Below are 19455 nucleotides of genomic sequence, written 5' to 3'. Positions count from 1 at the left end.
CTAATTGGTGTTTTAATCCATGACAATTCAGGGCACAGTGACAGCAGCCTTCTGCCAGACAGAGAGCAAATGAGAGAGAGTCAGAGAGAGACAGCACAGACAGCTCTCCGCCATCTCTCAATTATATCTACTCTGTGTTACACATTCACAATGGGGCGGCACATGTCAATTTCCCGCTCATTTATTGGTTGGACGCTGGCAATTAGTCCAAGTTTATATACAGTCAAACAGCTCAGTCTGTTTATCTTCCTCCTTACTGATAACAAAGATACTGGATTAATTCTACTTATATTTAAATTCGATTTACAGTTTTAGTTCTGTTCGCTACTTCAATTCCTATAGAACATTTTCAATATAATTCAGAAATTCAGACACACAAACATACGGTCAACAACAAGAAGACACGAAACATTGGTAAATTAAGTCAATCTACATGTTTAAATCAACAAAATATAGTGCAGACTGCAAGCAACAATGTGCAGTCAACTATACAGGCCTCAAGACTGAAGATCTCAACAGAAAAGTGTCTTACAGTTAATCACCACCATTAACATGTTAATGCTAAATCAGAAATGTAGGGAAAAGAATTCTACATAAGCTAATGATCTAGTCATATACTGTAGGTGGACTAGTCGCCCATCCTGACCCATTCCAAGCATGTGTATCCAGTGTGTGCAGTGATGAGGCTTGTTCAGAGTCTGACTGCTGCTTTTCATTTGCAGTGTGATTAATCTTAGCGGCGGTGATAAACACTATTTCATTGCCGTGCGGATAACTTCTCGGGCTGCTGTCACTCACACACACGTGGTACACAGCAGAACTGACAGATGTGGGCTCCACCAAGGCAGAGAAGCATCTTACTTTTCACAGTGTCTCTCTCTCTCTCTCTCTCTCTCTCTCACACACACACACACACACACACACAGTCTGTCTGCTCACAGTTTGTATGCTCACACAAATAACATCTCTTTCCCTTACTTACCCTCGTCTGAGTTCCTGTTTTCAGGCTTCCCTTACAGATACTCAAGTATCCTCCTAGTTCCTCTCACTCACATACGTGACCCTGGACCACACAACCAGTCATAAATATATATATTTTTTTTTTTAAATGAGTAAAAATAAGTCTGAATAAATGACCTTTCCATTGATGTATGGTTTGTTATGAGAGGACAATATTTGGCCAAGATACAACAATTTGAAAATCTGGAATCTGAGGGTGCAAAAATATCAAATTACTGAGAAAATCAACTTTAAAGTTGTCTAAATGAAGTTCTTAGCAATGCACATTATTAATCAAAAATTAAGTTTTGATATTTATGGTAAGATATTTACAAAATATCTGCATTGAACATGATCTTTTCTTAATATCCTAATGATTTTTGGCATTAAAGAAAAAGATAATTTTGACCCATAAAATGATTTTTTTTTCTGGCTATTGCTAAAAATATAGCCCAGCAACGTAAGACTGGTTTTGTGGTCCAGGGTCACATATAGGCTATTCTCACTCTTATGGGAGTTACAAATGTGGTGTTTCGAAACCTAGTGAGCTGCCTACTAAATATTGTTAGATGTTTAAGTAGGCAATTCAGGAGGATTTGTGACAGTCAAACAGGTCTTGAAACACCATTGTTAAGGAACAGAATGGTCCAAGTACTGTATCTTCTGGAATATAAGTCACTTTTTTATCATCTGAAATGTATTCCTTATGTATATTAACTTTCAAGGAGACTAATATTATATAGTTAATGTCAAGAATGCAAAAGCAAAAAAGCACACATTTGGATTTGTGCCCATTGACAGACGTAGTGGAGTGAGGTTTCAGTTTAATTTTGTTTAGGTTTGTTGATAATAATAAATTCAGTTTATAATGAATGCTATAAAAATGTAAGATTGTTTCAAACTTAAATGTTTAATTTTGGTTATGTTCATTATTTACTCAGGTGTGGCATATTTACCAGAAAAATAAATACATTTTTTTTTTTTTAAACCTGGAATGCAGCTCACTAGGTTATGAGACACTGTACTTAATCTGCTCAGAAACTGCTTGGTAGGCAGCTTACATTCTTTTGAGAAACCATGTCTCTGTAAATTGAAACACTTCTGCTAAATTCATAAATGTCAACCTCAAACATGCTGTCCAAGTGGGCAGCTTAAAAGATTTAGAATATATATATATATATATATATATATATATATATATATATATATATATATATATATATATATATATATATATATATATATATATATATATATATATATATATATATATATATATATATATATTTTATGTTCTAAAATTATATCTAAGGAGGCAGCTCACTGGGTATTGACACAGTCTCTCCATTTATCTTGTGTTTACATCATCTCTTTCTATCTCACAGTCACTTACCCTAGACACTTTAAACTCATAAGTATCTATTCCTAAGACACAGAGGAGTCTGATTCAGTCAGACAGCTCAGAGTGTTTGTAATTAAATTAGTTTGCTATAGACTGTGCAGTTGTGTAATAAGACAGTGATGGGAGCATGCTTGCATATATATTAAAATTAAGACTGAGGTTTAGACTGTGCTGCACATATCTAAAAATGTCACAGCTTACATTTTTCCAACCTCACCTTTCTTACTGCATTCATTACTCATGTTTCTCTCTCTCACCATCACTCTCAGTCTCTTGCATTCTACAAGGAAAGGTGCTTAATAGCCTCCTGCACATGACTTAAAACATGCAAAACACCTAAAACGTGTATATAAACCCACAATCCTCAGAGCAAATCTTAACACAACTTTGGAAACCATGAGCTTCCAAATGAGCGATCCAGTCCAAAGATGGCTTTTCCAAACACCTCTTGAGATTCACAGAATTCTCTCTCGCAAGCATTACACATTGCTTTGCTCATTTCATACAATTTTCCAGCAAATAAAGACATGCTTACTAGAAGCTTTGAAAAGATTTCAAATGGTCTTAGGACCACTTACTGAGTTGCTCTTTCCATCTGAAAGGGAGAAAAATGGCTCTTTTACCTTCAGATGAGGGGGCTTTATGAGTGTCCTACTCTGCTATCTGTCCCCTGATACGGAAACACACCAGGGAGGAGAAGACTCCGTAGAGCGACACCGAGACCAAAACTGAAATGACACTGATAGGATTCTGCTTATGGGCTTACTGGGTTGCTTATGAAATTAATATTCTGAAGTCATGTATAATTACAAGTTTTATAAAGGAATATCATACTTTTATTCTTTCAACACAGACAGTTTAATCAACACAGTGAAATGTCTATACAGGGATTGAGTTGTTTCAGTGATTAAAAAAGTCAGTTCCCAAATAATAACTGGGAACTTTGTGATGAGTATTTTCAATACGTTTGATTATTTATTAAACAATGGTGACTTTTATCATACAGCTGTTGCTGCTTTAAAAAAAGCTAGTTACTCAAATCTGTGCAATAATGTGCTTTTATTATGGTAAAACATTCACATTTTTATCATAATTTGCTCATTCTCAGGTCCTTCCCATCATACATTACTTAATTTCTTCATGAAACAAAAAAAAAATGCTATTTATAAAAATGTCTCAGTGTTTTTGTACATACAGAAAGTCAATAGGGTCCAATTTCATCTGGGCAAGAAATTTCTTCAAAATATCTTTTGTGTTGTCCTACAGGTTTGGAATGACATGAAGCAGAGTAAGCTAAAAAATGAAACAATCATCCACAGGTATAGATGTTTGTAGATGGAGTTTCTTTCATATAGAAACAGCTAAATCTACCAAATGACTCTCTGAATCTCTGTTCTGTTGAGGTTGTGCTATTAAATAAAGCTCAAATGGTTACATGCCTCTGGCTTTAAAATGCTGTTTCACACAAAGCCTCTGGCTTATACACACACACAGTGTCTGCCTGACAGGAGCGGATTAGAAAAAAGTGTTTCCAAAACATGCTGATGATGGATGAAGGAGTGTTTCAAGTCTCAGCGTCTAGCCTTGTGAATGACGTGATGGCTCTGAGTGCTTGAAACAAATGCATAATCACTTGCACAAAACACACATGCTAACGCATAAAATATGCAGCCAAAAATGCACCACCTGAGGGACATCGTAAGAGAAGAACCAGAATTAATCTCTTTACATTGTGGTCTTGAATCTTGAACTAACAAGATGGAAGACAAGATGCAATAGTCAGGGTCTCTTGCTGGCTAACTACACCTGTATGTTGAAACACCAACAATTCATGGCTTCATCTCAAGCAATGTTTCCACAGAACACAGTGTTGTTGTAGCGTGGCATAATAAGGTCAGGTTTTTGATTGCCAGGGCAAAAGAAGTCATCTGCCTAAAGAGTACTCTTGGTTTGCTGGTCTTCTAGCCTGGTCAAGTTGGTCTGTTGGCTGATTTTTAAAGGGTTTTTGGCACTTTCTAGCTGGTCGGGATGGAAGACCAGCAGTCCACCCAGCTAAACACCAGCTTGGCCAGACTGGGAGATTGGCTACACCAGAGGCATCTAATCAAGGCTCCTGAAGAATCACTGTACTGCAGAGTTTAGCTCAAATCCTAATTAAACACACCTGAAGCAGCTAATCAAGGTCTTCAGGATCACTACAAACTTCCAAGAAAGTGTGTTGGCCAGTTTGGAGCTAAACTGCAGGGACATTAATGTTCCAGGAACAAGACTGGACATCCCTTAGTCTAGAGCGGAAGGCCAATATCTCTCCTGGAGAGCCACAGTCCTGCAGAGTTTGAAAATCAGCATGACCAGGCTTGGAGACCAAACAAGCTTAGATTGTTTAAAGATATTTTTCTAGCAAGGTAAATGTAATGCAATTTTTAAGTAAAACGACACCATGAGCTTATCCCCCTGGAGCAATTTAGGATTAATGCCTTGCTCGTGGGTAAAATGATGATTGAATTGAACAATCAAACTTAAGGTTTCTGAGCCGTTACAACTACACCACACAACCCAAATCAAGCGAGTTTTAAAAATTCTCCAAACTCTATTTCTAGCACGATCTTTAAGTATCAAGGATCATTTACGTATAAATCTAGAGAAAGTGTATACTTACGATCTAGGCCATTGATGTAGCGCATGGTGATTTCACAGTGGCCCCACACTGCACTGACAATGGGGTACAGCTTTTTGCCCTTAAGACCTCTGAAGGCTACTCCAAGGTACTGTCCGTCCACCATGAAGCTCAACGTGCCCTCATCCATGTCCAGCACTACTATCAAGGCATCTGGCAGCACAAATGCCTCCTCTGGCTCCAGAAAGCTTGGGTATGTGGGTGCAGAAGAGGCTGGTCGGTTCTTACTGTTATGGTAGAGCTTGTTACGTCCCAGGTCCCAGCCCCAGGACTCACTATCACTTCCAACTAAAGAAGTGTAACCCACTGAGTGCAAAGGGGCATCTGGTGTGGCCACACCCACAACCGCATGTGTGCCCCGTTGCCTAACAGGCCAATTGATCCTCCAAACATGGAGTCCTCGTGTGTATCCCACCCGTCCACGAATGCCATCAGTACTCTGGGCAACAGGATGCCGATGGAAGGTGAGTTTGTCGTCATCCTTGATGAAGATATTAAGCGAGCGGTCGTCCGGGTTCCAGGCATGTCGAAGCTGCTGCTCATATGGAGCAGGGGGCATGTCCAGGAGTAAGTCCAGCCGGGCTGGCTTGAAGAAATCTGGACCTCTAAGTTCCCTCCTCAGGGGCCTGTAGGATGGCTCCCCACGTACGTCCACAGACTTGATGCTCCCTGAGATCTTCTGGCCCATGGCTTGGCTGGTTGGACAGGGGTAGAGAGGAGGAAAGGGGTGGTGCAATAGAGGGGCTGGGCAACCGGGGTTCACTGTTACCTCATCAAAGCACCGAAACGACAGCCTGAGGCCTCCAAACTAACATCAGCTTCTTGCAGTGGCGAAAGTGCCAGCCTTACTGAAACCCTAGGAAAAAACACATCAAAATACGTCATTAGAACAGCAATATTTAGACAGATCATAGAGTGCCTCTAGAATTACTAAGTGTGAATCTCAATGGTATTAAGGATAAAAAGGATAACAGAAATAAAGGAAGAACATAAACAAGAAGAAAAGAAGATGAGCAGAAAGAGAGGATCATTGCCAACCACAATATGACAGCATGTGAGAATCTGCCATGGGAAAGGATGCAATAATGAATGCTGCAGGTGAGAACGAGACACCGTCTGTATGACATACAGAAACACTGAACACGCATATATTCACACATGACAAGACACATCACCTCTAGCTCAAAAACAGCCCTGCTTATATCAAAACAGAGCAATACAGACCCACACATATGCATTAAAAAAAAATCTTATATAAACGGTATTCATTCAAAAGAGCTATAGCCACTTCAAACAAACACTTTTAACCTATGACATTTGAATAAGGCAATAAAACCATTTATTGCCATAAGTAATTAAATAAATGGAAAAAAAACGAAGAAAACTGAGCCATGCTTGTTTATGCAAAACGTTTTGCCACAATGTTAAGGTGTGGGTGACAGTTGCTAGGGTCTTCTGTGTGGTTTCTAAGGTGTTGCATGGTGTTTGCCAGGGTGTTCTGCATGATGGCAATCAGGATCAAGTCAAAAGAGTCAAAAATTCCCATGATATTCTCATCTAAGTAAGATGTAAGATTATTTAGATTGTTCGTCTGATTGCCTAAAAAAGTAATTATCAGTCTCAGATAATTGAAATGCAAATTTTCAGGCATCATTGGTGTCTGTAACACAAATGGCACAGGATAAGTTACATGCATAATTTGTGCCTTAATACTACATCAATAACCCAGAGTAAGATTATCAGCAATAGAAAAAAAATGGAAGCCTAAATACAGCATTATTTATTTCTAGGTTCCTGTGAGAAAGTGTGAGAGGAAGGAAAAAGAGAGAACAAAGAAGAGAGATTCAGTTCGCATCAACCTCAATGTCACAAAAATACCTACACATTAAAAGCCCATTTTAGAGTGTGCCAGAGATGCGATACTGATATATGAAATGCTAGCAGGAACGTCCTGCTACAGTAAGTGATACATGGTCTTTTTCTGGAATGAGAAAGTCTCATCCCACGAATGAGCTCTACAAAAAACACTTTAGGGGATGTTTACATAAAATTGTGTTTTTGTGTCCGCTGCATCTGTGCTATTTGTGAAGTATCTAACCATTTTAAAGCACCTAACTTTTTCTTCATTGCCATGAGTGCAGTTTAAAAAAAAAAGATGTCAAGTTAAATTTAAACAAAACAAAATATAGTGATAAACAGCTGTATTTATCGGTTCACATAAAATATCAACATTTCACTATAAAAATGACAAAATGCATCACAGAGAATTTCAGGAATTTAACAGAATGAAATTAAAATAAACCAGTGAATAGTTTATCCACTTTATTAATATGAATCATTAAATAAATCTAATAAGTGACAGAAGAGTGTGTTTGATCATTAGCTGTTTGCATGATAGACTACTACTTGTCAGACTACATCTCATTACTGGACAAGCTATAATATATTAAAAATAGCAAAGCTACGCTACTAAAGTATGTGGGCGAGTTAGAAGTGTCATTTCCTTTAGTTTCTCCACAGCAGTGCCGGACAACAAATTCACACTCTGTCAGACGAACAGTCATCATGCACATTGGTCACCAACACAAAGGAAAAAGGTCACATTTACTGTACATGTACACAAACACACATCAGACAGTCTCAACACATTAAGGTCACCAAGAAAGAGAGACGAGAAAAGAGAGAGCTGAATTCAGACGACAGGAAGGAGGTTAGCCAGACGGGCAGACAGTCAGAGCCTGGAATCCTGAGTAAGTGTTACCAATATCAAAGGAAAAATAAATGAGGTCATGAAAGAAGTAGGATAGAATGTGTATGTGTGAGAGAGAGAGAATGAATGAGAAAGAGAGAGGTTGCTGCCCTAACATGCCACTCACAGCTATCATAACGTGTGCTAGGAGTCGGGGTGTTAGGTTTTCCGTATCGTATTTCAGAGCTGGAGAGGCTCCTGCGGAAGGGCACAAAGGGTTTCACAGTCTTACTGCTGTGCAGAAGCACAGTAATGTGTTTCATTCAGGTTGTGTTTGGTTCAGAGCGCACACGTCAGTTTAACTAACGTTCCCTCACTCAGACCACTGTAGTCTCTAATAGCGGTAATAAACACTGATGCAAACATAATTACGCCATTAGTCTGGGAGTTGTAGACAGACTTTCAAACACTGTTCTAACATTAGTAATTAGAATTGTAAAACAAGGTCTGAAAAAAATTAATACACTGATGATGTAACAAAAAGCTTTTTGTGAATCAATTCATTCCATTAAGCACCGGAAAACTGATACATACACATAAAATTGATCAAACTGAAACTGCATTAGGATGATTAAAAAATCTTCTCCTAATGCCCACTGTTTCCCACATATTTCTATATTTAGGTTTACATAAAACAGAGTATTATATCTCCTGTATCAACTATCACCTAAAATAGCTTAAATTTTAACTTCACCTGTGTTGACCGCTTACAACAAAGATGAATGAATGAACAGAGGGACAGATAGACACAGATGGATAGACTGGCGGACAGACAGATAGAGGATACAAAACTGAAACAATGATAAACATAAGACCGATAGATAGACAGAGATAGACACAGACAGAGACCAATAGATAGAACAGAGAACAGATAGAACTATAGACAGAATGATAGATCAGCTGCTGCAAATAGACAGACAGACCGACAGATAGATAGGTAGCGTGTGTGTTTCACTGCGTCACAGCAGAGTGACTAAATCAAGCTGTGAGACGGTGACCACATGGCATGACTGTATCGTGCCTTTTGCCATTACACTGCTGATATAAAATGCCAATGTCAAGCTGGGAAGTGAAAAAAAAAAAAGTTCACTACATCAGTTACACAGGGGTAACGATCCCAAACCATATGAGACACGACTAATGTAACTATAACAACCTTATTCTAATGGACCGCTGATGTGCTGTCTCCATCTGCTTAGCCATGCGAGAAAAGACTACATATAAAAGCAGTCTACCAGGGCCGTCCGTCTCCGCATGGGAAAATGCCCATTTGTGCTGACTTATCTATTAGAAAAACAAAAGCACTCCGTTGGTGAGCGTATTAAAGGGATGGGGCTGCTATGGCTATAAATCAAAGAAAAATGAAGCAGAAGTCAAAACAACCCTGGTGTAATTGTGCCCTGTGGCTCTTCTACCCCAATGGCTTCAATCAGGCCAAATGGGTCTTTTTTCTGTGCTTATTGAAATAATGCAGATGAAGAATGAAAGACGAAACGGACACATTTTGTTGTTGTAGTTTTTTTTATACAATCTTCAATCTGCAACAATTTTGGGTAATGAACATCTTCCTCAATTTGCCATTCCACACTCAAGGCCCCATTTGTTTTGCTTGCCCCATCATAAAGATAGCGTTTTTTTGTTTACAGGCCTGCGTAATTGAATCTTCCACCGCTGCATTGCATGTTTGGTGAGCACCCCAGGACTCAAGAGTTTGTAGCTGTTCTGCATGACAAGAGGAATGATAATATCACAGACCCCAGGCTGCCCGATTAAAAGGCATAAATCCTGTTTTATACAACAGTTAGGTCTGTCTATGCAACCTGACTGGCCAGAAGGTTATACAGGTTTGGAATGGCATGAGGGGGAGTAAAAAAAATGTAAAAACGTAACTGTAAAAATGTAATTTGTAATAGAGGACTATATCTTTAAATAAAACACATCTAAATCTGTGGAGGCCCCTTATGTGACGTGTGTCTGTGTTCACACACTGTTTAGTCTACTGGCCATTATTGTGTACATCTACATGTGAATTTGTTTATGCTTCAGCACCCATCAGACCCTCAGCACACTTTTTCTCGCAAGCTGTGGCACACAGGAGCTTGTGTTTCCCTTCTGGATGGTGAGGGGTCTGTGAAAAAGCGAGCGCCTGGGGTCTGGACAATTACCTGCGTTACCCTGGTCACCAGAGACATGATGGACACTCACACCTCTAGCCACCAGTGGCTTTGATGGGTAGGAACACACATTCACCATCTGTTGTTTATCTTTGCTTCCTCTCTCTCTATTATTTAATCGGAAACAACTCTCTTTCCTCTGTGGATAGTGTCATTCATGAGCTGGTGCCCTCCCGTGTACTCACCACAGGTAGCCAGTAAACAGCAGGACCAGCTTGGTGTCAATCATGCTTGTTGTGCCATTCACAATGGTGATAGACACTCTTATATCTAAGTGGTCACGTTTTTCGCCCCAGTGGGCATGGGAGGATTTTCCAGCTTATACAGGCCACTGGAAGGAGATCCCAATTCGTCAGTTAGATCTGACGTAACACCAGGGGCGTCGGACTGGGGGTAAAACCAATACTGATTACCAGGGCCCCAAAGGAAGAGAGGGCCCTTGAAAAGTCTGGAATATATATTTTCAAGGGGGGTGCCCGGGATCTTGTGCAGCGCCCCTGCGTAACACCGAACATGACTGATTGAAAGGGAACATCTTGAGCCCCTTTCACACTGCACGTTGGACACGGAAAATTGCTGGAACATTGTCGGGTTGCCTTCTGTGTGAAAGTGCAATATGTGCAAACTGTTATGAAGCAGAGATCAGTTAGTTCCTCACTTTCCGCGCTGAAGCTGAGATCGTTAGCTAGCTTAAGTGAAAGTTAACATGCCTAGCGTTTTCGACGCGTACATTACACATCACACCCTGATGTCACGTGTCTTTACGGGACCTTTACGGGTTGTGTGTGAACGCACACACATATTCTAGGTAATCACTGGCAGTGTGAAAGTGGAAAATCTAGCGACCCGGGAACAATTCCCGGGACACATTACCCATGTGTTTTCCGGAATCACAGTGTGAAAGGGGCTTTGGTTACATAATGTAACCTTCATTCCCAGAAGAAGGGAATGTAGACTGACTGAATCCTTACTTACTGGACGATCTGGTTGCAGTAGTTTACAGCTCATGGGGGGGAATTTTTCAGGGAATTTTCAGTGAATAACTACCTGAACTTTGTTGCTATTACACAAAATGATTGTATGGCTTTAGAATATTTTTATACACTACCATTCAAATGTTCAGGGGCAATAGATTTTTTATAAAGAAATTAATATTTTTATTCGGCAAGGATCCATTGAATAATTAAAAGTGACAGTAAAGACATTTTGTATGGTAGTTTAGAGCGTGGATTGTATGGTTTATTTTTATAATGCTTTCGCAACCTATTTGAAGCTTGAAAGCCTCATACTATACAATTCTTTGAAATTCATTGAGCAATTTTCATTCTTACTCAATTCCTAAACTAGCAAAAACCCAACACACCATCTACGAGTATGACCTGGTTTTCCCAGCAGCGTTAACATTGCATTTTTGTTCATCTTTTCCCTCTGTCTTGTTTTGCTCCCCACCCCCACCCTTACCAATCTCCCTGTCCCTCTCTCATTGTCACTTACACAAATGGCAGATCAGCAAAACTCATGTCCAGTGCTCTATCATCTAGGTGGTTCAGAGGGCACAGGACTGACAGTCATATGGTCACATGTTCCCCCATGCCTCTGTCCACCTACACAGTCCTAATTAAACAAACCTACCCCATAGAGACACACTGCCGGCACAAACACACACACACGTGGCATGAGAGAAATTCTCTCACAACAGGCATCTGTTGAAGCAGGCTGTGCTGTTTTTCTGTTCAGAACATTCTGGAATCAAGTATAAGCCAACGGCCGGGATTAGTAATAAAATTATGAGATGATTGTGTACTCTGTGTGTATAAGTGCATGTGTGAGAGAGAAAGTTCCCAATATGACATGTTCTGATGGGCAAGATGTGTTCTGAAGTGACACACAAGCAGATGAATCTAGCGATCGCCCTTGGAGGCTGTCACATCAAAGTGGCTAAATGTGAACCTTACGACATCGCTGCTTTCAATTAGAATTCAGATATTGTTTACAACGAATGTGGCTACTCATAGCACCAAAACCTCGCATGACACTAATTTTAATTTAACCCATGCCTCATATGCATCCTAAAATACCAGTCATACAGAGCATACATATTCTCAAACGAGAACAGAAAGGAAATGACTGCATATGAACATCACAATACTGGTCACAAGAGTAACATCAAATGTGAGAATATTTCCTAACCAGATTTCCTAAGCAATTTCTCTGTCAACGCTAAATGCATTTAAGCGCACTTTAAAAAGACGATTTTCAGTTAGCCTAAAGCAATTCATTCTTTTAAAATGTCATACAAATGCTTTAGTCGGACTGAAATCGCACAATTTTCGTGAAGTCAGAATAACAGCCCAAGACAATGAATGTGTAAACAACCTTTACATTTACTGAAAGGCATGATGTGACAATCACAGCCAATCAGATCATAAGTGGGGCAGGATTTTGGATGAATGGGGTTTTCACAAATATAGGAATAGAAACCCTGACAAAATGCTATGTCTTCTGTTGCAATTGTTGCTGGTAAGGTCAAAAAGTCAGATTAGAACGTACGAGATGCTTTAATTATTTTCAGCTTGATGTCACTGAGCCTGGCTAGGACATGGTGTGAGAGACAAAAATATCTCATTCATACTTTTTCAGAACAAAAGAAGTCTCAAAACTTTTTTTTACCAGAAAGGCTATGAAACATCCAAACCTATATTATAATTCTATGAATGACTATTCAATTTCTGTCAAGCTAAACAAGCTTGTATTATAAATTAACACAAAACTGTATTGAATAAACTACAGCAGACTGTGAGCGTCTATTTGTCACCAGCTGTTAAACATCCAAACCTCCAATACCGTTGAAACATTTGAGGTCAAGTTTACTAAGTTTTTAAGTTTAATTATCCATGTACATACTATTTTCCTTTCGATGGCAAAGCTGGCTGAATTTTTACACATTATTCCAGTCTTCTGTGTCACATGGTCCTCCATAAATTATTCTAATATGCTGATTTGGTGCTCAAGTAACTTTTCTTATAATAATCAATGCTGAAAACAGTTGTGCTGCAATCCTTTGAATTTTTGAACAGTAGTGTAATGTGACAAATATTTCCCATACAAGATTCAATTATATTTCTTTTTGACTAGCAAAACAAGTCCATATTATAAACAAACACAATATAACCATACAATAAATACCACAATTAAACTCAATTTAATAAAACTATGTCGACTTCAAGCATCTATGTCACCAGAAAGCCAACAGAACATCCCAAACCTTTGTGCAAAGGCTAAATCAGATTTTCATTAAATGTGTCTTTTTTTCTGTACTTCATGTTAATCTGTTCCAAATATCTCACCATATAATTTCCCATTCAATTTCCCTGTGCCTAGAAGCTCAAAGGTCTTCAGCGAGAATATCAGATGCAGCTATGTCGAGGAAGAGTGTAAATATAAAACACATCCATCGAAGTCCAGGCTTTCTGACAACCCAAAAGCCATTTATCACTGTGACAAAAATGTCCACCCCCAACCCAACACCGGTAATCACACTCACACTAACACACACACACAGAGCCTTGAGGCAGATGTGCAAGCCCACCTCCTGTTCTTTCAAACCCTTAAGCTGCTCAGACACACACACACACACACACACACACACACACACGCTTCTGGCACTAATCCAATGGTCCTCTCCAAAGAAGGGACACTGACTGGTTGAAAGGCAAATGGTTGTGTTGCTCTTCACACGGCTAACAGCTGAGCTCTAAGCTCTCCCAGAAGAGCCTCTCTCCACAGAGCAGCTCCAGTCAGCTCTTTCCAGCCCACTGCTCTCAGACAACACACTCAGTGATTAAAGCAGTCCCACTGCCCTCCTCGTCCCACACACACACACACACACCTTGTGCCTCCGTCCCACACTGCTCGAAACACACGCACAAATACATACAGACACACATGCAGAGATCACGTGAAATCATCAAGGTTTTTGGACATGCACCATAGAAAATTACTATGTTAAACATTTAGTACTTTGGTATACAAGTAGTGAGGTAATACCGCAGTATTTTAGAACATGTACTGTGGTAATAAAATAGAAATTTCACTGAATGTGAATATGGTAATCTTTCTGCACCATAGAATACATCAAAGTGGCATGGTATTGGACAAGGTTCCAGTGTATATAAATATATAGTAATGTTTTATAATAGTATATAAATAATACTGAAATAACACTGAAAGAAAGGTATTCCCATTGCATTTCAATGCATTAAACCATGGCAATACCATGTTTTTTTTTGGGGGGGGGGGGGGGGGTGGACCATAACAATATACTTGTATACTCTACTTGTATCCCTTAAAAAAGTAATTGGTTCCACAGTTCAGTGATGGCATCCATGTACCATGGTATTTACATGGTACTTCATGGTCTTTCAAGTATAAGCGAAATATCAAAAGTAGCATTACCATCATGTCTATGATACGCATCATGATAACACCAAGGTAAGATCTTTCAGTACAATCAAAGCACCACAGTTTTGCCATGGCTTTTTAGTATCATGATGACTGTTGTTTTACAAGTAATGTAAAAATGGGAATGTAAAAAAATACAATGGTATTACCATCTGATATCACCACTGTACCACTATAATACATTTTTGTAAGAGATGCCCCACTGCCCTCAGCACATAAACACACACACAGTCTGTTCCATAAACATTCCACCGCTGGAAACACACAGCCACACGCGCGCAAACAGACACAGGCAAATCCATAAGCTGTGCATGCACACAAACAACGAACACAATGAAAAGCATTCAAATCTGCTCCGCGGGCTAAAAGTCAGCCAGCGCTGTGGGAACGCTTCCTCTGAACACCAAACCAGAAGAAAGAGAAATTTAAACGATAGCTGTGATGCGCAACGCAGGGAGAAGATCCAGCCATCCTCTAATCACCTTATCTGATTGTGCACAGCAGCTGAAAAAACATGAACCATGGCTTAAAGTGAAAATACTTCTCTTTCCAACCTGCACAAGCAATCTATCCTCAAGAGCAGGAACCCCGGGCACCGTTCCTATGACCCCAATGCTGCATTCAGGGCTCCCTAGAGCTCAGAAAGCATCAAATGTGTGGAAATCCCAGGTTCATAAACATCACGGCCAGTCGTAACATCCAACACAAAGAAAAGGCTGTATCCTTACTGAGTATCCTTGCCAGGGTGGATCAAACCTCAATTGAAGGATCAAACCTCTATTAGGGGAATAAAAGACAACGGGGAAATGCCAGAAAGCGGGAGCTAGAAAGAAAGTGCACAGAGGTAACCCAAACAGCCCAAAGCAATCAGGGAAGGAATGAAAGATCACAGGATAGTTTCTCATCAAGTTCTTCATTGCACTCAAACACACACAAACACAAACACCGACCCGGTTGTGATGGTCTCCCCGGCAGAACTCCCCTGTCTTCACCCCTTCAGGGAAAAAACAAGGAAACCCCCTGGAATAAAGGACGAAAGGAGCTCCTCTCTTTGTGAGGAGGAGTGCACACTAGTTTTTTTTTTCTCTTTGCTTGGTCTCCCTGCTGAGGAAGGAGAAAAGAAGCTTCTCCCCAGAGACGTAACCCCCCCACCCCCTCCCTGAGGTTAATCCCAGCCGTGACAGCCTCCGTCCCACTCCGCACTCCTTACTCCGTCCTGTGTCGCGGCTCCAGCTCCGGCTCCAAACCCTAGCTCAGTGGCCCGAAAGAGAGAGAAAGGGAAGGAGAGAGAGAAAGAGGACAGACGGCAGTGCGAGCAGCAGCGTGAGAGCTGCCTCATGATGAAAGGCGATCCGCTGATCTCATCAAGTAGGGACACCAGGCAAACAGAGAGAGGGGAGGACACGCCCTTTACCCCACCCCCGAATCATGCATCCTCCTCCCCACGGTCTTTCACACTTTCAGCTCAGCCAATCAGCTGAGAGCTACTCATAAACACACATGCTTTGAGTCTCCAGCATGTTACTTCTGACACTCGGATATCGGTTTTGAAAGATAATCTGACTCCAGCTTGAGTGGCAAAATGTTATAAGGATGTAGCATTATTATGCTTAAGCCCAATATAAAATATTCAATTTTAACACTGCTTAGAAAAAAATGGCTCTATCCAGATAGGAGAGTTTGTGTTTTACAGATTTCCCTGGTGATTTTAATCCTGTTTAAAGTTAACAAAACAAAAACAAAGAACCACTGTACAAATTATGGCACAAATGATTTAAAATATGTTTTTATAACTCAAGGTGAGATAATCCTGTTCGCATGGGAATATCTGTGACTGTGCCATTTTGCTAGTTTACTAGGTAAAACTTACATCCAACACAGCATAAAAAAACTTTAATTCAATCAAATTAACTCTGTGAGAATCAACAATAACTTTCCTTTAATCACATGCACAATATTTTATTTATATTGCATAGTATGGTACATATCAAATGTTTTTTTTTTTTATAAAATGCACACATTCAAACAACATATATTCTCACTATAATGGAATAAATAAACCAGTCAACTGATGTGCACTGCTGAGAAAAAAAAAAAGAAAAGAAAAAAAACAAGCCTATGCTGGTCTGGATAACTCTTCTAGACAACATTTTACTAACTGGACTTGATCTCTACATACACTAACCCCACATCTTTAGGTCAAACATTTCACAGGCACACTTCTGAGTCAAGCTCCAGATCTTGAATAAACACCATTTCCCCTCGGTCCAGCAAGCCCTGTCAAACCCGAAACACACTCATATCATTCTGAGACACCCTGAATTTACTCTTTCAGGGTGATGTGAGTTTCCTGACCATTTCCGCCAAGGCCACACACAAAATGAAAGGTCTGCAGCAGTAAAGAGAGAGGGAGTTGCTCTTACACTACCCCCTCTCACCCTCTTGCTGAATACTCAATCAGCCTTTTCAAAAGTGCTGACCCACTCTCTCAGGAAGCTCAGTCTGAACGATGTGCAAGTTGCCATGAAAACACACTCAGTCTTGAAGGATCAACTCCACCAGACATACTTCATGCCTAAAGCACAAACTGTGCAAATAAGCTACATGTAAAAGCATTAAGTTACAAACAAGGACAATGAACCAAAAATGTTAATGACTCATCCTGCAATTACTCTTTTTAACCAATCAAATATTCTTTATAACAAAAAATCCCTTCCCAGTAACACCATCTACTTCTGACCAGCAATTAAGTGCAATAGTCAGGTTCTGGAAGTAGAAATCCCATTCATTTTATCCACACAGGAACAGATTTGTAACAGTAACTTGCATACTTTCAAAGACAGACATACTGTTTGCTACAAGGTTGTTAATCAAGGGTATTTTTTTTAGGCTACCAGCCTATATCCTATATCATTTTCAACAGAAAAACTACATTGCCCATGATTCTGCCATGAAATCTCCACCAATCAGAGAATTGAAACAACCAGACTATACCCTCTCAAATTACTTAAATATTTATATTTAGATGCATTTTTAAAATCAAATTTTATATTGTTAAAAATTGTTCTATATACACATGAGATACACACACACACACACACACACACACACACATTGTGTATATATCCATTGCTTGTAATGTGATCAGGTTATTTACAATGCTTTTTGGATTGGAATTGCAGTTCTTTTTCTAGTTCTATACTAAAGGCCAGTCACAAATAAGGGCCAATCCCATCAATATATAATGCCGAAACTTCCTGTTTCAAAAGTAAATACACAGGAAAGAAAACTGCACTCATCGAGCATCTTGCCTCGAGCCTCCAGTGCAATGGGGGTTCTATTTGTGATGTGAAGTGTTGCTTCAAATCGCAGTTTGCAACCAAACTCCAGCATTCATTGTCTTTCTCCTCTCTCTTTGTTGACTCATTGCTGTGGCCGGCTGTGTAAATTGCCTCCTCATTTTCTGCTTCAGGGCGTTTTAACACTTTTGGGCCAGCATGTGGTGGGGGAACAGGAGAGATGGGAGGGACTTGTGTTAATCTATCAGACAATAGTGGAAGACCCCCTTCCACAAAGAGATAATGGCCCAGCGGACTGAGAGGAGGGCTCCATCTGAGTGGTCTTTGTATAATAAAGTGGAGTGGGAGGGGGGCCAGGCACACCTCCCGGCGACACACGTGTCACAAACAAAGCCCCGCAATTGTCTGAGCTCCAGTGCTGGAGGACAGAGAGGAGAGGGGTAGAAAGGAGAGGATGAGAGGGCAGTCAAAAATGATGCTCATCTGGCAGTTACAAAACTGCCCCTGGACAGATGGCAAATACGTGAAAAGAAATGAGAGAATAAAAATGAAAAAAAGAGTGCGGGTCATGTGGTGACAGATATGATGACACATATTCAGAAAGCAGACATTATCAACAAGCAAGCAAGCTTCAGATTACAATTACAGATCACACGTACAGCACACACACACAGATGGATGGATCCAGGAGGAAGCAGCTATATTGCCCTTCTCTTTGTGTATGACACAATAGCCGCTTACATCAGTGTGAGGCGACACATGGAAAACTCTGCCACCCCCTCTATTCGGGCACTCGGTGCAAAAAACAACAACAAAAAAACAGACCAGCTGGATCCACACTGATATCATTTACTGCACCAAAAACAAACAAAATCATCTGCACACAGATATTTTACTCTGAACACACACACACACAGGTTAAAATGTACTGTCAGAGCATCTAGCACTACATAAAGTTGTACAGTATTATAAGATAAACGATATATGATAAATGATAAAATCCAGTATATGTATGTTTATAATACTCTAATTAGTTATTGTATTATAATCAGTTTTGAATAAACAATGGGTGTGTGTGTGTGTGTGTACATATTTACTTATAATAACACATAATATGTGTTTGTGTATACACACACACACACACACATACATAAATATAAACACATTTGCATTTGTAATGATAATGGAATAGGATTGAGTGAGATGCAGGAATGTTCTAGGATGGAGGGGTAACAAATAAATATAAGGATATTGCACATTTTTGCATAAGCATACGTTTAAGTGGGAAACATTTAACTGTTCATGAGGTAGATTGCCTGGGGGAAGAAACTATTCTTGTGCCTTGCTGTTCTTGTATTTGCGGCTCTGAGGCGCCGGCCAGATGGCAAAAGTTCAAAGATGGGGTGACTTGGATGTGAGGGATCCAGAGTGATTTTCTGAGTCCTTTTCCTCACTCTGGATGTGTACAGTTCTTGGAGGGTGGGCAGGGGAGCACCAATAATCGTTTCAGCAGTCCGAACAGTTCTCTGTAGTCTTCTGATATCTGATTTTGTTTTTGATCTGACTACAGTTCTCTGTAGTCTTCTGATATCTGATCATTTTTGACTGCCCTCTCATCCTCTCCTTTCTACCCCTCTCCTCTCTGTCCTCCAGCACTGGAGCTCAGACAATTGCGGGGCTTTGTTTGTGACACG

The 19455-nt window shown here is 40.0% G+C and overlaps 2 protein-coding genes across 3 annotated transcripts in view; both read right to left on the bottom strand.

Annotated features, from left to right (window-relative positions):
• LOC132155392 (complement C1q-like protein 2) overlaps positions 1 to 19455 on the bottom strand; it is a 100504-nt gene that overhangs the window by 34467 nt on the left and 46582 nt on the right. The gene's annotated exons all lie outside the window — the stretch shown is intronic.
• The window catches only part of LOC132154683 (SPRY domain-containing SOCS box protein 4-like), a 76626-nt gene that overhangs the window by 21239 nt on the left and 35932 nt on the right, over positions 1 to 19455 (bottom strand). The window contains exons 1-2 of one of the 2 annotated variants that reach the window (XM_059563333.1): positions 15413 to 15653; positions 5061 to 5934 (exon numbers count right to left, since the gene is read on the bottom strand). In XM_059563333.1, coding sequence (XP_059419316.1) covers positions 5061 to 5766 — 706 coding nt within the window. In that variant the 5' untranslated portion in view covers positions 5767 to 5934; positions 15413 to 15653. Of the gene's footprint in view, positions 1 to 5060; positions 5935 to 15412; positions 15654 to 19455 lie in introns of those variants that run through there. The other variant, XM_059563334.1, reaches the window with a different exon arrangement.

Source organism: Carassius carassius, chromosome 12 (genome assembly GCF_963082965.1).
Source record: "Carassius carassius chromosome 12, fCarCar2.1, whole genome shotgun sequence".
Taxonomy (NCBI): domain Eukaryota; kingdom Metazoa; phylum Chordata; class Actinopteri; order Cypriniformes; family Cyprinidae; genus Carassius; species Carassius carassius.
This window is presented reverse-complemented; position numbering and strand designations above follow the sequence as displayed.